The 25,630-nt window shown below is 39.3% G+C and overlaps 1 protein-coding gene across 2 annotated transcripts; it reads right to left on the bottom strand.

Moving 5' to 3' along the window:
- Nucleotides 1-1,847: 1,847 nt before the first annotated feature.
- ODR4 (odr-4 GPCR localization factor homolog) lies at nucleotides 1,848-25,225 on the bottom strand. Of its 2 annotated transcripts, none has more exons than XM_042819045.1 (14): nucleotides 25,165-25,225; nucleotides 24,521-24,655; nucleotides 23,977-24,108; nucleotides 23,493-23,588; nucleotides 22,455-22,561; nucleotides 21,361-21,397; nucleotides 21,096-21,236; nucleotides 20,334-20,429; nucleotides 19,734-19,799; nucleotides 10,904-11,032; nucleotides 10,136-10,226; nucleotides 8,978-9,163; nucleotides 4,204-4,296; nucleotides 1,848-2,929 (listed from the first exon to the last, which is right to left on the bottom strand). In XM_042819045.1, the coding sequence occupies exons 2-14, from the start codon at nucleotides 24,617-24,619 to the stop codon at nucleotides 2,862-2,864; spliced, it is 1,341 nt and encodes a 446-aa protein (XP_042674979.1). In that variant the 5' UTR covers nucleotides 24,620-24,655; nucleotides 25,165-25,225; the 3' UTR covers nucleotides 1,848-2,861. The 2 variants fall into 2 exon arrangements, with proteins under 2 accessions (XP_042674979.1, XP_042674978.1); XM_042819044.1 differs by having other exon boundaries at nucleotides 25,122-25,222.
- Between the last annotated feature and the right edge of the window lie 405 nt (nucleotides 25,226-25,630).

Below are 25,630 nucleotides of genomic sequence, written 5' to 3'. Positions count from 1 at the left end.
AGAAGGAAGGATCACATCAAAATAATACTGTTTAAAAGTGAAGCATTTCATATTTCATAGATTTAAACACTGTAAACAAACAAACAAAAAACACAATAATAAAGACAAGCAGAGAAATAAAGTTTGTATAAAATTATTCCATAACTTCAACTTTACAAATAACAACTACACCTGAAGAAGACAAATATTTAGACATGGAAGTCTCAAAAGCCCCTCTAGACTCCTGCACATTGAAATAAAAATATGTTCTTATCCAGGGATAAGGAGTTAAACATCTCAGTTTCAATCACAATGGAATTTTCACAAACTGTAAGCTTTAGGAGCTTACAGTCAGAAAAAGGACGTGCTTATGTAAAACCTGAGAAAAAGTTAAGAAACAGCCTAGTAATAGACTTCAAAAGCTTTTAATTTTCCTTTAAAAAAAAACAGTATCTTAGGTTGTCAATGGCTAACAGTGGAAAAGGGATGGGAAGCAAGAAGACAGTGAAATCATCTTGATCAGTTCTGTAATTCTTAAACAAGCGAGAATCTGCTTTCTTCTACATCCACTGTTTCTCGTGGCACAACGACTGGAAGGTTCAATCTGTAGTTACAAGACAAATTACTCTTTTTTTCTTGGACAGAGCTAAACTGTTTTTGTACTGCAAAGATGAAGTCTCCTGTGATACAAAGCAGAGAGCTTATTCAGAGGAACTTTGTTCTTTGCGTTTCAATATCGAAGTGAAGTATTAGACTTCCACAGATCCTTGATACGTAAAAAAGATTAATTTGATGGTCTGTGATAACACTGTAAAGAGTATTTACTATACCCTGAATGTGCCTGCATGTGAAAAGGGTAATAGAATTCTTCCCTAGGTGATCCACAGAACATCTAAACAAGCTGTACTTTTTACACAACTGCCAAACAAAAAAACTATTGGAAGAGCATTTCATTACTATTTTCCTCTTGGGTGTAACGTAGCGCCTGCAATGTTGTTCTTCCCATCCTTTGTGGAGTTGTGAGCAAAGCAACTACAAAAGAACTGCTTTGTAGTTTTACTTCCATGGAGGCACTCTGCAGTTAAGAACACTTCTGTTTACAAATCAGATGGGCTGTCTGAGACTGAAGAAGAAAACTTAAAACAGTGTTATAGAAACAGTCCCTTTTTTGGCTTTCCTTCATGGTGCTGTATACAGAAATTGCAAGTAAACCTGGGTGGGAGACGGGCAAGTCAAGCAAAAGACTTGCAATTCATTGACTTTGTTGTTGGTACAAATATTCTATCTCATACAGAATGATTTAACCATGAAGTGAATCAGACAAATAGTCACACACACATACGAATATCAAGCAAATACAAGTTTAAAAGTGTGACTGTTTAAAATGCAAGATGTTACTTCTATGAAACCAAGCTTGAGTCCTATCGAGATCTGAGCAAGAATGAGGAAATAGGACAAGGATATTAAACAAAAAAAAAAAGAAAAAAAGAGAGTGAGAGAGAGAGAGAGGGAGAGAAAAACCTTTATTCTTCCCACTACTTCTGTTCCCTTGCAATACTTTCTTTACTCTGCTACAGCAGAGTAATTTTTAGACCAACCATATTATAAAGCATATTGGTAAACTCATCTCATTTTCTGGCAGCACTCAATTTCTATTTGCACAGAATATGACTCATCTACAAGCTATGCAGCAGTTGATGGACTTACCTGAAAACAGTATCTTCAGTTATAGCCTTCACTTTTCCCTGAGAGGCCCTACTTGACAATACTGAGCACAGAGGAGCTGCATTCCACAATAAGTTACAAAACTAAAAGTAGATAATTTTACCAAATATGTGAAAACAGAACACACAGACAAGGTAAGAGGATTTCAAATGCATACATCCCATTCTTGCTTTTTATTGAAAGTATTCAAATACATACTTACATACTTGATTATGTTTTAGAATCTAATCTTTAAGTGTTCCTGTGGCTTTACACTAAAAAGAAACCTGCAGTGATACTTAACTGTGCTAAAATCTGAAATTCCATTCTACTATGATTCAGATCCAAGCAAACATCACGTTTCATATATGAATTACCTTTATCAACTTTACAAGAACTTTTCCTTCCCCCTGCATTCCTCATGTCAAGTTTAGGATAATGATATTGCCCACTATACCCAGAAGAATATCTAATCATGGAAAGTTACCTGCATATGGTCTAAATATCAGGATTAGCAAACAAATTTTGACAGCTTAGTTACCAAAAAAATAGTCTTTAACAGCTGCCTAGATGCAGATCAGAAGTAACAGGATAAAAGGCAGCAGATCCACAAAATTCTACACATTTTACTGATTTTTGAGTTCTCCAGGTCTTAAACTAAGTTATTTACAATCTGAATTGGCCGTCTGGAATATTATCTAAAAAGTGCATGTGGTGAGACGTTGGCTTTGTAAAATCCAATTTTCCCTTAATTAAGTTTAATAAGAAAAGATATCTTTTAGCAAAGGAACTCCTGAAGTAAGAATTTTCATACTAAGTAACTCTGCTAATATTACCAATAGCCTGGAAAATACCAGCAGTAACATTTTATGTTAAAATTAGAAGCTAGAGGAAAATGGAGGTTCTGTGTTGGTTTAAGGACACTTTCTAGACCATAATGTCATTAATTTACGTAAGAGTAACATAACTAGTTTTGTATAAATTTGATTTACCTGCTACTTGATACATTAATTGCATGCAGGAACAAGGTAGCCGGAAATGTAGCAATTTATATTGCGCATGTAACTGGTGGTTTTTAGGCAACAATCCTCAACTACTGGTATATTAAACCCCAATGTTTCCATCTTGTATAAATGTGATTACCAGACTCTACTTCAGTGAGGCTGCTTTGCTCGACTTTAGTCGCTGAAGTAATTGAAAGAGAAGATTGATGCAAAGACTGCAACAGCAACTGCTATTACCACACCTAAAAACAACAAAGGAAATGCTTTCGGTGAGCAGCAAGTTCAGTGAGTGGCACAGTCAGCAGCTAGGGTGTGGAGGGTAGGGTCACTATGAATGACAAGCAAGAGGAGATACAGCAAAAGCCACCCCAAAAGCTATGCACACCACTGCTCAGCCTACATTCAAAGCTATGATCTCAGATAATTAAATTACAGAAGCTTCTCATAAAATCTTTGGTCAGAGCAGGCTCCTTCCAAAAACCAGTTGACAGCACCTTCCCTAGTAACTCGGTCATGCCCTGCCCATAAAATAAGGCAGTGACTCCACACTACTGCTTAATTCTAGGAATACAACTAGCAAAAAACCCCAAATCTTCAGGCTTGAAGAAACAAAAGCTACTAAGTTTTTCCACAGAGGCACTAGGGTTAGGGTTTTTCTCTGTGGCACTGCATCTATTCCTTAAGTCTCTTTTTACCACAACAACAATTTGCTTATTGATTAATAGTTTGTTACTGTTGCAGTTGAATAAAATATGCTGGGGTGAGAGGAAGGACTGATGACTAGAGGGAATAATTTGTTATTGTTACACTATGTGCAAACCTAACAGACATTAATACTTTTCTCCATTAAAGTTATCATGTTCTAGAATTAAGAATTAATAGAAAGCAAACGTTATAGTTGACTAAAGTGCAATTATTGTAATACAAAAAGACAGCTAAAGCTCACAGCAAGGAGAACTGCAGTAAGTGCAGATAAATGTATGAAAGCTGGAAAGCTGAATCAAGGGGATATAATGGAGAGACAGCAATTGGAAAAATTCTGTAGCTGCTCTTTACTGAGGCTGAGAAATACCACCCAAGCCCATATGTATTCATCAAAAGAAGAAGCTTAGTGAGTCACTAGCCAATTTAGGGATGCCTGTTCGACAAAGCCACTCAGATGTGGGATTTTTTCCCAACTACGAAATTATAGAAGTGATGGCTCTCCAATAACTTAAGCTTTCCATATTGACTTGTAGGCTGAATGAACTACAAGCACTGGTTTTGTTCAAAGAGCTAATTGATATTTCTCCAGAAACACCCTCTATCTACAACAGTAAAATTCTAGAAAAGCTACTGCATCTCTTCACAGAAGCAATGAAGAGGGCTTTTTTGTTGTTTTGTTGTTGTTGTTGTTGTTTTTTAATTAATCTTACCAGCTGTGAGAATAATAATAATGATGTGGAAGCAAATTATATAGAGTAAGGACCCATCATAATCCCTACATTGCCACAGTAGAAATAGGGAGGTAACATACCCATATTTTGTTGAAATTTCAACAGCAGTGTTGCTTCCGTCAGTTGTTTCTGTTGTGTATCATCCATGTTTTCGGAAATTGGACAAATACCAACTGCATGGAAATCAAGTGAACAAGTAAATACCAGGTGAAAAGATAACATTTGCATTTCAAACTTGAATTAATGCAGAAGACCATAAATTTCCTATCAACTTCACAAAGTAGAAAAATCAGCTTATCCCTGTAGAAACAGCAGCAACAGCACAGTATTAAAAGATTTCCCTTCAAAGCCATTTGTGCAGAATTTAGGGTACATGCAAAATCTACTGCCACTGAAACAGAAAGGCCAGCATCATTCATCTGCTGCACAAAAATAAATGTTCTTTTTGAAGCACAGAAATTTCTTTTCAGAAGTCCCTAAAAAAATATACTTCCAGAACAGGAATAGAGGATCTACTCTCCTTTGGAACAACTACTAAATTCTTGGGCTGCTCATCCAGGATGAGAGCTTAACTATTTCCAGACTGATGGAATTCAAACCCTTATCTATTTCCTTTCCAAAGATTTCTCTAATCATTTTGATATAACCAGTATGTTGGAGAGAAGGGAGGAGAGAAAGAAGACCTCTACATGAACTTGCTTGTTTGTCCCACACAGAGTGAGCACACTTTGGTCTCTGCAGTCTAACGATAAGGTCACTCAGTGGTGGCCATGGGCCAAATGCCTTCAGTTGCCATTCCTGTCCAAAGCACAGTTTGTCAAGCATCAAAAGTTTTAATTACAGTTCAGTAATTACTACTGCATTTCTGCTGTGGAAAAGTACAAAGGAAGTGGGAGAAAGTGCTTGTGCTATTGCAGTGAGATTTGGATGCCTTCAGAAAGAAGGGAATACAAACACAGATACAAGAAACTAACATGCTGTTCCTGTTCTGAAGACGAAGGAAAAAACAACAGCAGTGCCAATACTAAGTCTACAAAATATTGATCTAAATTAAAAAAAATAAAAAAAAAAAGGATGTCTCATTTTCAGAGTGGAGTTGTTAATGAGCTTTAATTACAAATTACATAGCTGAGTAATAGAAGGCACATCCCATTATGATTCATGTGCAAATGATTCATGGAAATGTACTTTATCCTAAAGTCGGAGGGAAATGTATAATCTAAATGTGTGATCAGATAGGTTGCTTCTGTCATCTAAGATGAGTCATGTGTACACATCTTCAAAATCTTAAGTCAAACTTGCACAAGATCTTGCTTTTCACAAAAACATTCAAACTAGCCATTTACAACCTGTCTTCAGCCATTTCTATTCCTTAATCCACTGGCTTTGTATAAACTCCATGGCAGCAATTAAGAACTGCCTGATACAAAACTTAACAGGGTATCTTTAAATTTACACTAATATGTATGCAAATATAAGCATAAATATGGCTGAGATCTGCCAGCAAGCTTCACATTATGTAAAATAAGAATAAAACCATTCAGTGCATGCATTGCTTTCTTGAAATCATCTTAACTTTAATATCTGAGGCTGTTGCTTCATCGTTATTTTTTCTGAAGAACACAACTTCATCTACCCAAAATATGAGCAGAAATCTGTAACTAGTGTGCAATAAGTAAATGATTAACAGTTACATGACAGCTTTTTAAGTAAGTACTGTACCCAGTGTAGTAAGAGCACCACATTCTCTCAAAATTACTTAGAAGAGTTTTCAGTTCCCTAAAATAACCTCTTGCTTTTAGAGAAGTTGACTGCGTTTCTTGGGTCCTTTTTAAAGTCTAGATCTAGCAGGTAACTTTCTGCTCTACCTCTGATGCGCAAATAGGGCAATTGGTGCCCTCTAAATTTACATTTCTTCGCACTGTTCTAAGAACAGCTACACATTTCTGAAAATAATTTTGAAGCTAAACATCAAGGCAGCAATGCCCACTTATTCATGAAAATAAAGAAAGAGAAGAACCAAAAAAGAAATACCCTCGGGCTATTTACTTACTGAAGGCGTTTATACCATTAAGGAAGACCTATATTTGAAGTAGTTGTATTATAAACCATATAAAGTTTTCGAAAGCAGAATTCTACGAATCCTTAATTCCACAGCAATTCCTCAATTTGCTAACAAAGGTGGAGAAGAGATTACTATCACTGTCTCATCTTCTCAGCCTACTTAATACCCCCACCCTGAGGATGAACAGGGATTTAGAAAAGCCAGTCATAAACGCAGACCTTTCAATTGCTTGCATTAAAGTACTAAATATCTTGAAACCACAGTGTTAGAGCTGCTTACATCTTTCAGTTACAAATAGCTCTGGCTTTGCTTTTTATTTTCTGTGTAATAATTTTAAAGCAAGACCTCAGAGTGACCTGGAGAGATGTTCAAGTGATTAAGAAAATAAAGTTGCAGGTGACAACAACAGGCCATATGAAGTCAGCACATGAACCTGGCCTTCTCCAAATATCTTCATTTCACATGTGCTGGCTACGTGCTTCTTAATCATAAATCTTTTCACGGTATTGACTGGATGGTCTTCTTATTTATATTTTAAAGAACATTAAAAAAGGCACTATTTGAAAAGCCTCCTTAAGTTTTTGATTTTTAAACAGGTTTTTTTTTTTTTTAAGTAAATTTTCTGCATAACTTTGCAACAGATATCATTTCTCTCATTAATTCAAGGTCTATGTCTAAAATAACAGTAACTGTGGTATAAACAGGGAGATGTCAAGATTTGCAGCAAATCAGTTTTTATACCATATACTGAGTACTAGAAATATGTTTAGTAATGATAATCAAGCTTTGAGAAACAACAAATGCTGGCCATATTAGAATGATACATTGGGAAAGCAAAAGGGAAACTCCAAACTTTCCTGTCACAGAAATATGTTTACAGCAATACACACAGGCTAAATCTCAAAGTACCAAGAGAGCTGTCAAGCTGTAGAATTAATGCTTTTCTTTACAATAAAGTAAGGAAAAACAACATAGCTAGCAGGTCTGGTTTGTAAAATAGCCTTCTGGTGCTAATAAATTGAAGAAGCATTTTGATAAATCTCAAGTTAATGATTTCTTAACAGTAATCATCAAACAGCACTGCGTGGATAGCATAATTACCACCAGGAGCAGTGCCAGAACCCATTCTTATGGGCAAACATTTTGATGTTCACCGGGGCGAGGTCAGTCTCATTTCTTTTGTAAAATCTTCTTGGTATGGTTTTCCTTTTCCTCTTTTATGCATTTACTGTAATTCACATTTAAAAAAATCCCACATATCTAGCTCCATAACCAGTAAGTTACAAGAACACAGCTCTACTCTGTGAGCTATCCAGACATCATTTTATACATATTAGCAGCTCCTAGTCTTTTTGATGCGCTGCTGTTAGATTAAGTACTGCCTTTCTTCCTACCTCTGGATTCTACATCCTTACGTAAGCAGTAAAGCTGAATTGAATCATCACCTCTTCCCACACCTACCTTCAGTGCTGCATTAATTTCCATAAGTTACATTAATTGTTTTAAGTTATTAGTTTTTAGTAATAACTAGATTTATGATTAATAAAAGGTACTGTCATAATACAATACAGATTTTTATTGCCTTTACTGTTTTTTCTCCAGGCTCTTACACTGTGCACATCTTTTGCTTCTCAATTCAACGAGTCAGATTCACTGCTAAGCTTAGTTAAAACCTAGAAAATCCAATAATTTCAGAAAGATGTAAGAATTTATGGTTAGTTCTGAAATTAAGAAATTTTTAAAAAGCAAGTGAGCAAGGGGGTCAAGAAGAACATCAGGAATCACAGTTCAATTTAGAGAGCACGCTCTTGGCTATGATATTTTTGTCCACTAATACCAATATCAAGAAGATATCACTACTATTATCTAAGAAATAGTGACAATTTTTTGTACTTAAACTACAGAACTCTATCCTGCAGCTCACAATGACACTGGGGTGGGAATTTCTTCCAAGAGACCACAGGAACTATTACTAGATGCATTTCAAATACAGATTTGACTCCAAGACTGAAATCAAACTCTTATGGACAAAATAGGGTACAATCTAATTCAGATTATACAGGAAAATAAATCAGTAAAGTTTCAGAAAAGAACCAATAACTAGATTGTAGCAAAGCAAGTGTATTAAATAGAGGATAATAGTTTCATGAGATCATAAACTTAAAAAGCATTCAGTAGAAAAAAGAAAGATCTGAGAGAACCACATTCTTTCCAAGTGAACCACAAAACTTCAGTTTTGAGCACTGCATTCAGTACATAAGAAAAAACACTGAGAACAAAGAAGAGACTTCATATTTTTGAAAAAGTAATGCTAAAAGCACTCAACTTCTTTTTATATCTAGTATTAGAATTACTCTGCTCTTCAACTGCGAAGTTGAATTACTGTAAAAATAAGCAGAGTATAAAGCTTAATAGATTTTTCTCATAGTTTATCCACAAATACAGGATGAGCACAAATAAACATTGTTCAGCTATATACTTACATATCTATTATAGCTCATGAGCTGCAACCATGGTTGCATAGATAATAAAATAGATAAGAAAGTGCAATATAATTACAGTGCTCTGTTACAAGCCAAAAACATATGCTGCAAGAAAACATACAATTTTTGAGAAATATGTTTATATCTATCTAATTATGTTTTAAACAAGCTTCAAAAATATTAAGCAAACCAACTTTAAACACACCAAACTCCATGTCTGCATAAAACTGGCCTTTTTTTACTGGCCAATTAACGCTTTGATAATTTCTGATGCACTCCATCCTGGCTCTCAGATACTCTATTTACCTGTGTTAACCTCCTCTGCTATATGGATATCTTCAGCTTGCACAAATTGGTCCAACATCTCAACAAAACGTTCCTGAATTTCTCCAGCAGCCTCATCACCAAACTTATAATCACTGAGCATCACACTGGATCCAGCAAAAGGAACAAACAGTCTTTGAGGTAAGACACGATATACCCTCTCAAAATCTAAAAGGAAAAGGGAAAAAATACCATCTAAATAAAAGCCTTGATAGTTATGATAAGATTCCCAACTAATCTCTGACAGAAAGACAAAGCTGTTGCAAAAGAACTGCTCAAGGTTTCCATGTAAAAATCCTGATTACAAACATGGTTTGTTTAGATGTTACTATTTTATGAAAGATTTGGCTGCTATTATACAGATGTTTTTAGTCTCTCCAGAAATATCTGAGAGACCTCCAAAACAGACCACAAATTCTTAAAAGACCTTTTATCGTGTTTAGAATGACTAGCAGAAGAACTCTGGGAAACACTGCAGATAAGAGCATGCACAGGACAGCATATAATTTCAACACCACAAAGGCTGCAAACACTTGGCTGCTTTATTCTCTACCTACAGCCACGAAGGAAGGGTGCCCCCTAGAGAGGAAACTGAAAATTGCATGCAACTGAAAACAGTTCGAAAAGGAGTTGAGATAAAGTTGGCTAACAGAAATGCAGAATGCTACACAGGTAACATAAGAACAAGCAAGGCCATGCCCACAGCTGGTTCTTATAATCTTGCCAAATTTTATCATATCTTTCATTTTAATATTAGTAGGAAGGAACACCGTAGAGGGATTTTGTAAAAACCGCACACTACAAATTAGGAGTTCAATTAGAGTTTGAACTACGGAATTTTGAAAAATTAAAGAATTCACAGTCAATGAGAAAAGGGTTGAAGTTGTATTTTATGGCCATAAGAACTGAACACAAACTTTGTGTGAAAACTGTGTTACCAAAAAACATATCTGGACTTAATCAAAACTCTCCCGACTTAAGAAAATGTCAATGCCAGCAAATTGAAATTTTGCAGTTTGTTTTGGTGTTTTTTTGTGTTCCTTTTTTTTCTCTAGCAGAACTTCAGTAAGGCAGCATAGCTTTTTACAAGAACAAAAATGTATTGCAAGTGTAAATGTTTTTTTTTCTCTGAATTCCTACTTTTTTTACAATGTCCTTCATTTATTATGAGATCCTCAAACAGTATTTCACAGCGATCACTCAATGTGTTTATTATGTCTCTCTTCAAAGCCTGCAGAAGGAAAAAGTAAAAATCTGAGCAACACAAAAGACATTTGCAAACCTTTCTGTTAGTAAGAAACAAGAACAGAAGTGCCTCATAGGTCTAAACCACGTTGAAAGAATAGTTCTCCAGAAAATAAAAAGCTCTGAAGAAAATTAAAATTAGAGATAATCTTATCAGATTTTAAAATCTCCAGTGGGAACTGAAAGTTCAATAAACAGAAGCTAGCATTACAAGAACTAGTATAAAATAGAAAACAACAGAGATGAAAAGCAGAGAAAAATTTTAGTATTGCTAGAACTGATTATTTCTGGACATCAAAATCAAACAAAAATAATGACAAGGCATTGACTCGATAAAGAACAAAAAAAACCACTGATCAAACAAAGTTGTATTTTACCTTCTGTGTGTACAAAATTACACAGTCTGCAACATTTTCTTAAGAAAATCTGTAACAGCCTAAACACAAATTATGCAAAGATTCACTAAAGAATAGTTTTAACAGAAGAAATAGCTGAAGAAGTGAAAAATGAACTGAACCTGCATCCTCTACCCCAGTGATTTCAGAAACTAATCTATATGATCAAGGGGTGAACCCCAGTTTAGGCCACACCATTTCAGTGATGAAAAAAGCATGATAAATTTTACATATTTTGGAAAATTATTTCTGACGAACTAGACATTACCTGAATAGCTTCTTTCACTTTTGGCTTGTTGTTATGTACATAGGCTCTGCACTTCACAGCACCTTTGAGATTTATGGAACCACTGCAGACCTGGACTGTTGCTGTTGATCTGTGACTTGAACCCTGGGACTGAAAAACAAATGTGCTTCGGTTTCATCTTGTTACCTAAGGCACTTGCAGCACGAGTAACGAAAAACACAGCTAGGACATTAAACGCATACTTTAAGATGTTTACATGTAACCTGCCTTCCCTCATTATTTCTCTTTTTCTTTTTTAAGTTTTGTTAATTATAACTCAAAATATCTCTCCTCTTCAATTATTTAAAACTTATTCTCGTGATTTAAATATTTGTGTCTGTGATACTTCCGAAACATTTCAGGAAAGGGATGGTAAGTACTGGTATCACAATCTAGCAAGCTTTTAAACATTTTTTTTTTTAGTAATTAAGTAGTTATTTTACCATATAATAAGCATAACCTAGGGTATTCAGAGAGCCACCCACCAACAAGCAGTAATCATACATCTATCTAGTATCTATTATATTATATATATAAATAATTTTATGTATATATATAAATAAATAAATAAATAATTTTATATATCCACTATCTACATCTATGTTGTATTTAAAACTGCATCAACCTGTTTCCTAGAGACAGGTTCCTTATTTACAAAAAACGAGTGCATCCTAGGAAGCATTTTAAGATACACCTGGAAACACCCGGATGTGTAACTTCCGCAGGAACTGTGTAATCAACTTCTGTTGTGACTGGAAAAAGTAAATGTAACCCTCACTTTTTAAAAAGGAAGGAATGGAAGATCCAGGGAACTGCATCCCATTCAGTCTCACCTCTGCACCTGGCAAATCCTCCTGTAAACTATGCTAAGGCACATGGTAGGTGACAGACAACACGGACTCACTAAGGTTGAATTGTGCCTGGCAAATTTGCTGGCCATCTACAGTACTGGTGGATAAGCTAAGAGCAACTGATGTCATGGACTGGGAATTGTCCAAAGGATTTGATAATGTCCCACACAACATCCTTGTTTCTAAAATGGAGAAACAGATTTGGCAGATGAATCACTTGATAGATAAGGAATTGCCCAGATCAGGCACATCCTGCAGCCCAACCCAGCCTGTCCTGCAGCCCAGCCCCTGCCCCGCACCCTCATGGCAGCGGCTCTTCCCATTGAGCGGCCTGGCCCAGCCCCAGGTGTGCACCCATTGCTGGGCAATGACCAAACATCAGTGCCAGCTAAAACCAGGGCATGGGCAGGGCGCAGTGCAGTGCTATCTCAAGTCGTGGCAAATAACTGTATGCATTTTGATTTGTTGGCTAAACACAGTCCTGTGAACAGCAAAAAAATTCCAGCCTTGCTTTCCATTGTGATAAAGGAATTTGAGAACAGGTTTCAAGAATGCTGAAAAAAATCGATTTTTCAATTTTTTTTTTTCTTTTTACTTTTTGGTCTGAGGTCAGTGAGATTATTAATAAAGTTCAACAAAACCAAGTGTCTGATTCTGCACTTCACTCACAACAACCACATACAGTGCTATAAGCTTAGGGCAGAGTGGCTGGAAAACTGCACAAAAGATCTGCTGGTGTTGGTTGGCTCAACTGAACATGAGCCAGCAGTCTGCTCCATCAGCCAAAATTGCCAATGGCATCGTGACTTATATCAGAAATAGTGCAGCCAGCAGGAGCAGGGAGGTGATTATTTCTCCATACTCAGCTCTGGTGAGGTCACACCTCGAGTGCCGTGCTCAGTTTTGGACCCCTCAAAGCAAGAGACACATCAAGACCCTGGAGAGTGTCCAGAAAAGGGCAATGAAGCTGGTGAAGTGCCTGGAGCACAAGTCATGTGGGGAGAGGCTGAGGGAACTGCAATAATGCTGTAGAAGTCTCAGGGGAGACCTTCTTGCTCTCTGTAACTGCCTGAAAGAAGGTTGTGGCGAGGTGGCAATTTGACTCTTCCCTCAGGTAAACAGCAACAAGGGTAAGAGGGAATGGCCTCAAATTGTTCCAGGGGACGTTCATGTTGGATATTAAGAATTTCCTCTCAGAAACAGTGGTCAGGCATTAGAACAGGCTGCCCAGGAAAGCTGTGGAATCATTATTCCTGGAGGTGTTTAAGGAAAGGGTAGATGTAGCATTTAAGCATGTTTTAGAATACTGGTGATAGATCATGCGTATCCAACCTTTTGGTTTGCCTGATACACGTTTTGTGAATAGAAATTGTGTTGGGCCACAGATACGTAGGCCACTCCAAAAGTAATGCCTCCTATTTTTTTCAAGGGAAATGACAACATATACAGAGTGCACAATAATGTTATTTGATAGAGCAAATTCTCAGCTACAGAATACTATTTTTCAATATAGTCACCACCATTAACTATGCATTTTTGCTAGTGATAAACAACAGCCTGCATCCCATACTCATAATCCGACCCATTGTCACCACTGCTGAAACAAACCACCACTCACATTCACTGTTTGGTCTCAACAACAATTAAGAAAGTTTTGGTGAATGTCAATTGGTGCAATTTTTTTGCATGGAGAAGTTCAGTGACATACCTTTACTTCACACACACTTGCACATCAGATGCCATTTTGTCAGACTGCCCCCCTGCTGCCATTTGCCACATGGCAACAAAATGTAACAGAATATTGGTTGGAAGGTTCAACCTTTACTCCCATACCACCAGCATTTGCCTCTGATGTTATGGGCCAACATAATAAAACAGGAGGTGTTACTTTCAGAGCAGCCCTCACAAAATATACAATTCTATTATTAAATTATTTAGTATCAAAACATACTACTTTAAAATATTTTTCTTAAAATACTTAAAAAAAAAAAAAAAAAAAAAAAAAAAAGAAACAAAAACATAAAACTTGTGGGATATTTGACTTTGTTTTTGTGAAACTAACACACCGGTCAGATTTGATGGCAGCAGCTGCAATTCATAGTGAGACATTCAGGTATTCAATGATTTTTGATAAAATCTTTTTCTACTTTTGTACTTCCACCTTGATGGTAATTGTTCATAATGTCTGTACTGTCAAGAAGCAATGAATATGAATAAGGCACGATTGTGAAACAAAGGATATTTTTTCCTGCTAAGATAGGGATTATAAGAGTCTAGTAAAGAATCATGATCAGATTTTTGAGTTGAATACCTGACTGCAACTCTATACATTCCATTTGAAAATTTGCAGGTCATGTACTTATATCAATTGAAAATGATCTCACAAATGTGAACTGGTTTTTTTTTCTTTTTTTTTTTTTTTTTTTGCACCCAAGGGACAGGCTACCATTCAGACTGACCTACACAGCCTAAGCAATGTGCCCTGGACAACCTCATGAGGTACAATAAATCCAAGTGCAAAGTCTTGCACCTGGGTTGAGGCAACCCCCACTACCAATATAAACTAGGGGATGAAAGGATGGAGCACAGCTCTACTGAAAAGGACTTACAGGTACTGCAGGATGAGAAGCTGGACATAAGCCAGCAACGTGCCCTCACAGCCCAAAAAGCCATCCATACCCCAGGCCGCATCAAAAGCAGTGTGACCAGCAGGGTGAGGGAGGTGATCCTGCCCCTCTGCTATGTGCTGGTCAGACCTCACCTGGAGCACTGTGTCCAGATGCAGAGTCCTTGGCAGAGACATGGACCTCTGGGAAAGCATCCAGAAGAGGGCTGCAAAAATGATCCAAGGGTTGGAAGACCTCTCCACAAGTACAGGCTGAGAGAGCTGGGGCTGTTTGGCCTGAAGAGATGGCTCCAAGGTGACCTGCAAGTGGCCTTTCAGTATCTAATGGGCAGCTATAAGAAAGAAGGGGACAGACTCTTTAGCGGAGTCCATGGTGATAGGACAAGGGGAAATAGTTTCAAACTAAAAGAGGGTAGATTTGGGTTTGATATAAGGAAGAAGTCTTCTACAGTGAGGGTGGTGATGCACTGGAACACGTTGTCTAGCTATGTGGTGGAAGTCTCATCCCTGGAGACTTTCAAGGCCAGGCTGGACCACACTCTGAGCACCTGATTGAAATGTGGATGCCCCTGCTCATTGCAGGAGAGTCGGACCAGATAATATTTAAAGATCCCTTCCAACTGTAAAGGTTCTATGATTCCATTTTCAAATTCCTTTATCAAAACAGAAAGTATAGCTGCATATTCCTTGCTGTTCAAAGCTCTGTCTTTAGACAGTGTATCAAAATGCATATAGTAATTTGCTATTGCTTGAGTCAACACTGCACAGCACTGCCCCCCCATGCCCTGGTTTCAGGTGACAGCGTTCACAGCACAATGACAGTTTAGCAGTCGCTGAGAGATTGGTGTGGGGCCGCCCTGAGGCGCAGAAACGCTGCCTTTAAATTGCAGGAAGGGGGTGAGCTGCACTGTAAACCGTGCTGGGCAGGTAGGACATGCCTGGATCTTAATGGCCTTTTGATGATTCTACATTATACATTTCGTAAGTATCCCAATACAATTCCTCTTCACTCAAATGTGGCCTAGGCAAGCCGAAAAGGTGGACATCCACAGCCTAGATGCTCACTCAAAAAGTTACAGTCAACAATTCAGTGTCCAGGCAGAGACAAGTGATGAGTGGTGTTCCTCAAAGGTTGGCATTGGGACCAGCACTATCTAGCATCTTTGTCAGTGACACAGGCAATGGGTCTGAGTGCACTCTCAGCAAGTCTGCAGGCAACACGAACCTGCATGATGTGGTCAATAAAAAGGATGCCATCCACAGATATAGACAGACTAGAAAGGTAGGTCCATGTGAAGCTCATGAAATTCACCAAGACAAAGAGCATGATCCTGTACACGAGTCAGAGAGATCCCAGACATGAATATAGGCTGAATGGAGATTGAATTGAGGATCGCCCTGGGAAGGACTTGGAAGTGTTAGTGTACAAAAACTGAACACAAGCCAGAAACGTGAGCTTGCAGCCCACAAAGCCAAACACACCCTATTGTCACACCTAAATCACACCTGCATTAAAAGCAGTGTGACCAGCAGGGTAAAGGAGATAACTGTCTGACTGACTTCTGCTTCTCTCTCGTGAGAACATACCTGCAGTGCTGCATTCAGCTCTAGGGCCCCCAGCACCAGAAGGACACAGAGGTGTTGGAGTGAGTTCAGTTGAGGCCACAAGGCTTATCATGGGTCACATGCTGTCTGATCTACTATAAGACATGTGACCAAGGGGAGCCTGTTGATGAGGCCTTCTTCCTTCAGCTGCAAGAGGTGTTGCACTCCCAAGCTCTGATCCTAATGGGGGTTTTCAACCACCCAGATATCTGCTGGGAAATGAACACGGTGAGCTGCAAGTGATCCAGGAGACTCCTGGAGTCCATTAATGACAACTTTCTGGTTCGAGTATTGGACAGACCAATCAGAGGGGAAGTGCTGACAGATCTGGTACTCACCAGAGGAGCTGCTTAAAGAGGTTAAGATTGGAGGCAACCTGGGCTGCAGTGACCATACCCTGGTCGAACTTGTGATCTCGAGGAACATGGACCAGGAAAAGGGTGGAGTCAGGACACTGAACTCCATGAGAGCAAACTTCAATTCCTGGAATTCCAAGGAATTGTTGGATGAGATCCCCCTGGGAAACTCCCCGTAGGGACAAAGAAACAAAACAGAGCTGGCAGTGGTTTAAGAACATGTTTCCGAGAGCACAAGAGATCTCTGTACTCCAGAATAAGATATCAGGCAGAGAAGGCATCATAGATGAGCAAGGACCTGCTGGTCAAACTGAGGGAAAAAAAGGAAAAGTATAAGCAGTAGAATCAGGGAAGGGTGGCCTAGGAAGAATACAGGGATGCTGTCAGGATGTGCAGGGATGAGATCAAGAAAGCCATGGCATGGATGGAATTTAGTTCAGTAAGGAATGAAGAAAACCAGGCGGGTTTCTTTGGGTACATGGGTCATTAGTGTCAGGTGAAGGAGAGTGCACTCCCTCTGAAAAATGAAAAGGGAAAACTGGCCTCCTCAGATGTGGAGAAGGCTAAGGTACTCAGTGAGTTCTTTGCCTCCGTTTCCACTGCCAGTCAGGCTTCCCAAGTATCTTGAATCCCTGAACTTACAAGCAGAAGTCAGGGTAGCAAAATCCCTCCCAGACTAACAGCAGAGCAGATCTGAGACCACTCATAAAGCTGACCGTGGACAACTCTATAGGACCAGATAATATATATCCCAGGATCCAGAAGGAACTGGCTGATGTGGCTGCCAAACTGCGCTCCATCATATCTGAAAAGTCATGGCTGTTAGGTGAGGTCCCTGGTGACTGGAAAAAGGAAATCATCCTCATTTCTGAAGAAAGAGAAAATGGAAGACCCAGGCAACTACAGGCCAGTGAGTCTCAGGTCTGTGGATGGGAAGATCGTGAGGCAGATCCTCCTGGAAGAGATGCTAAGGTACATGAGATAAGGTGATCGAGACAGCCAGCACAACTTCACCAAGGGCAGATCATGCCTGACCAATCTGGTGGCCTTCTATGGAGTGATAGCACTGGGGGGACAAAGGAAGGGCGACTGATTTCATGTACCTGGACTTGTGCAATGCCTTTGACATAGTTCTGCACCACACCTTTTTCTCTAAATTAATGAGATATGGATTTGAAGGGTGGACTGCTCAGAGGATAAGGAATTGGCTGGATGATCATAACCAGAGGGTTGTTGTAAATGGCTCTGCTTCCAGGTGGAGGCCAGTCATAAAGCAGTCCCCCAGGGGTCCATCTTAGGACCAGTGCTCTTCAACATCTTTATCAATGACTCAGACTGTGGGATGCAAGTTTGCAGATGACGCTATGACACTGAATGGTGTAGTCAATAACACAGAAGGAAGGGATGCCATCCAGAGGGACCACAACAAGCCTGAAAAGTGGGCCCATGAGAATCGCGTGAGGTTCCATAAGGCCGAGTGCCAGGTGTTGCACATGGGTCAGGGCAATCCTAGCTATGAGTACAGACCAGGAGATGAACTGTGAGAGCAGCCCTGCCACTTGGGGTTCTGGCGGATAAAAAGCTGGACGTGAGCCAGCATGTGCTCTTGGAGCCCAAAATGCCAATGGTACCCTGGACTGCATCAAAAGAGGAATGGCCAACAGGGAAGCGGGAGGGGATTGTCTCTCTACTCTGCCTTTGTGAGGCCCCCTCTGAAGTACTACGTCCAGGACTGTGGCTCCCAGCACAAGAAGGATGTGGAGCTGTTGGGAGTGGGCCCAGAAAAGGGCCACGAAGATTATCAGAGGACTGGAAACCTCTACAATGAAGAAAGGTTGAGGGAGTTGAAACTGTTTAGCCTGGAGAAGAGAAGGCTATGGGAAGACCTCATTGTGATCTTCCAGTACTTGAAAGGAGCTTTCAAGCAGGAGAGGGACCAACTTCTTACGCAGGTAGACGATGATAGGACAAAGGGAAATGGATTTAAACAAAAATAAGATAAATTTAGGCTACATGTTAGGAAGCAATTCTTCACTCAGAGAGTGGTTAGGCTCTGGAATAAACTGCCCAGACAATTTGTGGATGCCCTATTCCTGGAGGCAGCCTAGGCCAGGCTTCATGGGTTCTGGGCAGTCTGATCTAGTGGTTGGCAACCCTGCCCAGAGCAGAGGGTTGGAACTGAATGATCTTTGAAGTCCCTTCCAACTCTAGCCCTTCTTTAATTCTATGAGCACCTCTCTTATGGAGACATGCTGAGGGAGTTAGGGCTTGGTAAGTTAGAACAGCTTTCCAGTATTTAATAGGGATCTACAGGAAGGATGGGGAGGGACTCCTTCTCCAGAGTGCAGTGTTAGGACAGGAGGGAACAGTTCAAAATTTTTGAGAGTAGATTTAGACAAAACACTAGGCATATTTTTTTTACTCACAAGATTGTCAGGCACCGGAATAGCACAGGCTGCCCAGAAAAGCTATGGATGCCCCATTGTGGGAGGTGCTAAAAGCCAGGTTGCACAGAGCCCCGGGCATCCTGATCTGGTGGGAGATGTCCTGCCTATGGCAGGGGGCTGGAATTAGATGGGTCCTTTCAACCCAAACCATTCTGTAATTCCGTAATTACACCAAAATAAAAAGTTTTTTTTTCCATTGTTTTTTCTGAGATAATTAACCATTGGAACAGTGTAACAATGGAAGTAGCTTAGGTACTCCATAGTCTTTAAAATGACTTTTTATAAGTTTATAGATGTTTTGCTAGACACAGCTTTATGAAACGAAGGAATCAGCTGACAAAACAGAACGACCTGTGCTATGAAGGAAGACTACAAAGCAATGCCTGGGCATAAAACTTCATGACATGACTGGGGCACCTAACTCAGGTGTCATTTCAGCACAACTTCTGCTAGAAAGGAAACTTCTAACTTAGATCTGGACAGCTCCAGTTTTTGATTCAGCTCACAAGATCTGTACCTCAATTCAAAACTAGTGACAGCTTCTGATGAAAGTATTCAAGGAAATGTGCATAGCAAGCCATTACAAATAGGATTCATTCTGAAATTCAGAACAAGTGCAGTCACCATGAGTTCAGTGTAAGTGAGGATACACAAGTGCCTTAGTATGAAGTGAACTAGTCTTCATTTCTCTAGTGAATAGTTCAATTTTTCCTCACAATTTTCAATGTTGTGCAATTCTTAGTCAACGTGGACATCAAGAAAAGAATTCCAAACTATGCAGATCTGTCCACAGCCAGTTTCACAGTCAATATTTCAAAGTCAACATCCAGAGAAAAAAAAAAAAAATATTAGGATAAACCAAGGAGGATTTCTAGACTAGAATCTTCTTTCATTTCTTACTGCATTTTATCAGATAGCACTACTTACCAGCTGTGTCAAAACCTTGACATCAAAAATCTGAGTACTGGAATGAGTATTTCCCCTTAACTTTTTCTGAAAGAAAATGTACACGTGTCATATGAAATATTTATGTTAAGCTGCTTTATAATCATTTTCACTATGGCATAAAATGGGCCATAGTTTATATTTTAAGAGGAAAAAAATGCTAAATAGCTGTGAGACTATAGTCACAAAATCAAAAGGAGAAATGACTGGGGCAGCCAATCAAGGTGGTTTTTTTTGTTTTGTTTGTTTGTTTTTTTGTTTAACATTTAGACATATATAGGTCTTAATAATCTCATCACCTACATCTACACCTACCTTGGATTTTTTAATGAGGCAATAAGGCCAGAGACAACATATAGTATGTTTTTTTTTTAGTCAGATGTCATATATTCACATTACTTTCACTATTGCAGAGGAAGAAGAGACAATTTGCAGCAATGAAAAAAGGAAAAACAACAATTTCTGCATACTATTTGAAACAGGCCAATTACATCAATAAATATTGTACAGAAATCCTACTGTTCCCAGTTTTATCAAACTGGAGGTTCATATATTAGTTTTTCCTTATTATATGGCACTCACCTGCCCTTCCAGCAGTTCTGTATCATTGTCTTTAACTTGTCCATTGATCAGAAAAATACTGTCTTCTATCTGCTTTGACCACCGATTTAACCCATTCTTTAAAAAAGTGAAAACAAAAACGTCATTTTGGGCCCCTCACTACAGGAAAGACATGAAGGTGCTGGAGCGTGTCAAGAAGGGCAGCAAAGCTGGTAAAGTGTTAGTGAAGTGTTATGGGGAGAGGCTGAGGGAACTGGAATTGTTTAGTCCAAAGAGGAGGCAGCTCAGGGGAGACCTTACTGCTCTCTACGACTGCCTGAAAGGAGGCTGTGGCGAGGTGGGGATCAGCCTCTTCTCCCATATCATTAGCAATAGGAACTGAGAATGGCCTCAAGTTGTGCTTGGGGAGGTTCAGGATGGATGTTAGGAAAAATTTCTCCTCCGAAAGAGTGCTGAGGCACTGGAATGGGCTGCCCAGGGAGGTAGTTGAGTCACCATCTTTGGAGGTGTTCAAGCAACATTTAGATGTGGTACTAAGGGACACAGTTTAGTGAGGAAATTTTAGTGGCAGATGGACAACTGGAATGGAAGTCTTTTCCAACCTTGGCAATTCTATGATCATCATGATAATTGCTAACAATTTTGAGGAAAGGAAACCACAAACACTAAGCACAGCAAAAGAAGAGCTATCAGTATTTCTATATTAGCAATGCTTCAGATTGAATTTAAATAACATTTAAAAGAGGAAAAATAACTAGAAGATTGATGCAGTCAGTTACTTACCTTGGTATTCTTCTCCAAGTCATGGTTGGGTGAAGTCACAAGAAGTGGAATGTGGATGTTAACATTTACTGTGCAGCCCAAGGACAACCAGGAAGCAGACAGAGCACTTTGATATTTCCAGTCTGCTGGTTTAGCTGCACCCTGAGGGCAGAAGTAAGCAAGAAAACACCTATATGAAACATTATGTAACTCACATACGAGGTATTTTTAAAACATGAATTGTCATGCATTAAAAGCTGCATACAATGCAGAGCAACAAACTTACCTTTGGATCTTGTACATCATAGGTCCGGCAAACTATTCTTCACTACTTAAAGAAAAAGATTGAAAGGAGAGCAAAAAGCAAATAGAAACAATTTGCAATTACTTTATCCTTTGTAGTAGTAGCTTCTTTTTTGAGAACTGAGAAAGCTCTCAACTTTAATTAATATAAAAAAGTAGAAAAATATTTGACTCTAAACTCCAAATACCATAGTGATGCTGGGTCATCCATATTAATATCAACAAGTACTCACAAGGAGAACCACCAATGCACATACTTGCACTTTGCCAGTTTCTCTGAATTTGTTAAGTAAAATCTTGCTTTCTCCTCTTGCATTTACCTCATTATCAACAAACCCAGACTTCTTCTGCAGGACCAGTAGAGATCCCACATGCCTGGCACTTCTCTATTTCCATACGTGTATCGCTTTGAAGTTTAACTTACGCAATACTTCAGATTTCCTTATTCTACGCGATTTTTTTCTAACGGTGAGAGGGAGTTTTATGCCACCAAACACATACACAAATTTAACAGCAATAGACTGGTGAAATTTTACCCAAGTAAGAGAGCCAACAGTCCTACTATGGCTTATCAGAAAAGTCCATGATTTCAGCTTAAAGGTCTATCTCAACTAAAAAAAATAACTTTCCCTTCCCTGTTCATCTACCAGCCAAAAACCTTGCTCTCTACTCCAGAAACAATAGACACATCTATCAACTAATGATTACAGAAGACACGGTACTGTCTTGCAGCTTCTACATTAGAAATACCACCAAATGTAGCAAACCCATTCATTTTAATTCACAGAAAACCATAATTTTAGTATGAGCAGTCTTATAGTTCACTGTACTTGTACACAATACAAAAAAAAAAAGAGAATATAGATGCCAACTAAACATGCCTTACAAAGCCTTGTGACTAGTTACACTAGGCAGAGTTATGATAAATGGACATGGTGCCATGAAATGAGCAAACCAGAAGAGACTCCTTTTCAAGGGTTGTATAGTAAATTAATCCTCTACAAAATCTTGTATTCAAAAATAACTACAGAAATCAGATTGGGATCTCAGTCAACAAAATTTGCTGAAAAAGGATACTTTTTTGTAGCAGAACAAACTTGAAGAGCTGCTCTGTCCGAGACATCCTCATCAGCAGGTTTCCAGAGCCGTCTCTTAGTCAAGGACTTTTCTATGGAAAAGATTAGCTAAAGATTTAAAGAAAAAAAAACATTACAGATTTTTCCAGCCAACTGATCTATTACAAGTTCTGGAAAACAGTTTTGCACTGAGGTTGTAACTCCAACAATCTTGTTATTATGGATAAATAACATTTTCATATATGTCACCAAAATTTCATACTGAAAGAAAATTCAGCAAAGATTCATAGGCTAACACTCCAAAGTGAAAGTTGCATATGCAAGCTTAATTCACCTTCTATATAAACTGAAGCAAGCAATACATATTCACATGTTCAAATTGTAAGATTTTCTCCTACAAAAAATGCTACAGCATTTCACCTTAGACCAAAGGCTGCAAATCTTTCACATTAAAATCACTTATGTTCATCCTACGAAAAAAAGAAAATGAACCTACATCTAAAGGACTAAAACTAAGCACAGCACAAGATGTTTCAATACTACAACGATGCATTTTAAGCCTGTAAGACATGACAACAGGTGGTTTCTAAATACAATCCCATGGACCTAAATCAAATAATAATATCTCCACATAAAACATTCCTTTTAGAGAAATTAGAGTTATAGATCTTTCACTATTTTAAACGTCTCTAAACAATCAAAAAGCTAATATGTTCCATTGCTAATGATCGTGCCACGAAGATTTAATAGAAATGGCATTAAAGAGATTTTCTCTAAGCCAAAGCATCTGTTTTTAGTAAATGCTTTAGGATAGTATACTTGAGCATTGTAGTGCTTCAAAACACCACAAGAGACAGAAAGCTAGCAAATGCCAGAGCACAATTTTGGAGGTTTCACTCTCAAAACTCTAAATCAAACCAGAATGTTTTTGCCACTTTATCTTTTAAAAAAAAACATATATACTAAAGACAATAACATAACATTACTCAGTTATACACCTAAAAATACCCTAGCCTTTTTCCCATTTTTCTCTACTTACCCTGCGTAAAGCATTTTGACTATCTTTTGATAGTTCTGGAGTTACAATTATAAACACACCAAGAACTAATAAGCCTCCAGGAAGCATTCTAGAAACCTTAAAGACAGGAAACAACATGTATTAATACAAATCATAGCAGAGGCATAACACAGTGCATCAAAAACTTCTAACAAGATGAGTATGAGTTGAGAGCAGATAAAAGCAAAGCCATTTCTCACATACAGGTTCTTTCAAAATAGAGGAACAGACTATCCTGCAAATTTTCTTGCTTTTTAGCCCTATTATGTTTCTGTTTTATCATAAACTTCGGAAGCAAAAAATAAAGACATTTTGGTTTAATAAACCAAAGTGTGCCTGAGAAAGTGTATCTTTAGAAGAGAAAAAAAAAAAAAAAAAAAAGGCTAGAGATTGCAGAAGTGATGGTAGCTCCATATCATCTCCTTTCCGTTTCTCCCAGCCCCTCCACAAACTCAGATTGCACTACCTGACTGGCATGTGCAGTGATCCATTCTTCATCAATGGAATCCAGTTTTGAAGGACTGGTATTGCCTTCCTTCTGCCCTTCCTTTGGAGGCGTTCGAGCAGCTCGAATTATGTAGTCTCTTTGTGGAGAACACTTGCAAAAACAATAGGAGCCAATAGTTCCATGTTAAATCCAAGTCCAGAAACATACATACTATGTAACACAGCACCTGTAAGTGCCACTTTACAACACTTAGGGCTAAACTGTATAACCTGCTACAAAACTACTTCCTGCATGAACTTTTTCTGTCTTTGCCTTAAAAAACTGATTGAGTGTTAAGTGTTACCATTAAGATTTTTCTTTTTCCTGTGTCCAGTCTTTCAAAACATTTTTTTAGAAAACTTGAGTAGTCAGCCGAAACTGCAAATGCTTCATGGACCACCCTCCTACAATAGAGAAGCCCTGTGGAACGCCAACAGACAACACATACTTTGGAAGTCAATGGGGTTTTCTCCACCTAATATGAGAACAGAATGGGCTTCGCAATCCTTCCCCACATGCTTACCTGCCCTATTAACAGCCCAGTGACATAAGGCTTAAACTTTACGCTGAGGTCTGAAAGGTACTGCCCAACATTTTCCTCAACAAAATACGTTCTGCCCATTGCTGCAAGTTCAAGACCAGGTATTTCAGTTTCAGCCTACAAAACAAATCATGTACAAAGTCAAATCAGTTATACAGTGGTAACTACATTGATTACATGAAAACAACAATCAGAAAAAAAAAATCCTGAGCAGGTTAATTTTTATTTCTCAAGAAAAGTATCCTATGATCTACAACTGTTTTTCAATGAAAAAAATAGAACTCTGCAGGCTAGAAAAAAAGTACAAGCTAGCCTTACTTGAAAGACTACTTTACAATACCCACTTTAAGTGCCCATCGCTGAAATGACACAAGTCAAGCAAGTAAGCATTAGGAAAATCACGCTTTCGAGCAACGACCTTCTGCCGCACCGCGCTGCGCCCAAGCTCACGACACGCCATTCCTCCTGCGTTCAGAGCCCTTCGAGAGGAACTTGGTTTGGTGCCCAGTTGCACCGCTTAATTATCAGCCCGCGGCACAGCTGGAGCTCAATACCACAACGAGGACGGCTGCCGTCCCCTCACCTCGCCACGGCCGGCACCCGCCTCCCTTCAGCCGGCTCCGTACCGCCTCTGCGCCGCTCGATGCTCTGCTGCTGCACCTCAGCGCCTCGGGCTGCCGCCGGTCCCCCGGCCTGTGGTGCGCGGCCAACACCGGCCGCACGGCAGCCGCCGACACCTCAGCTTCGCCTCAGCGCCGCATTTCGATGACGCTCAAGAGCGGAATAAAAGCGCGCGGCGGGACAGCCCGCCGCCGTGTTTTCTGTGGCCGAGGCTTCAGCACCTTATCCGTACTGCCCAGAATGCTTCGGGAAAGGGAGCGACTGCACGGCAGGTCTCCCCGCAACGTGCCCGAGCCTCCTAGCGCCACAGCAGCCACTCTCACTCGTCCGGCAGCAGCCGTCACCTCACCCAACGTGGTGGGATAAGCGGCAAGGAAGCGCAAGTACCGGTCAGCGCTAGGCCCGCCCCGCGGAAAACTACGCTTCCCATGGTTCCGTGGGGCCCGGCCTGTCGGCCGCGCGGTCGGGAGC

Source organism: Centrocercus urophasianus, unplaced genomic scaffold (assembly GCF_019232065.1).
Source record: "Centrocercus urophasianus isolate 14NV4802_14NV808 unplaced genomic scaffold, USGS_Curo_1.0 seq_18, whole genome shotgun sequence".
Lineage (NCBI taxonomy): Eukaryota > Metazoa > Chordata > Aves > Galliformes > Phasianidae > Centrocercus > Centrocercus urophasianus.
This window is presented reverse-complemented; position numbering and strand designations above follow the sequence as displayed.

What these genes read in the sequence shown, in the direction of transcription:
- ODR4 (XM_042819045.1), bottom strand. Translation starts at nt 24,619, where the DNA reads ATGGGCAGAACGTATTTTGTTGAGGAAAATGTTGGGCAGTACCTTTCA. An exon ending in ACTTGGAGAAGAATACCAAG is followed by an intron (nt 20,430 to 21,095) that starts GTAAGTAACTGA and finishes ACTTTTTTAAAG; the next exon opens with AATGGGTTAAATCGGTGGTC. An exon ending in TGAAGGACATTGTAAAAAAA is followed by an intron (nt 9,164 to 10,135) that starts GTAGGAATTCAG and finishes TTTTCCTTTTAG; the next exon opens with ATTTTGAGAGGGTATATCGT.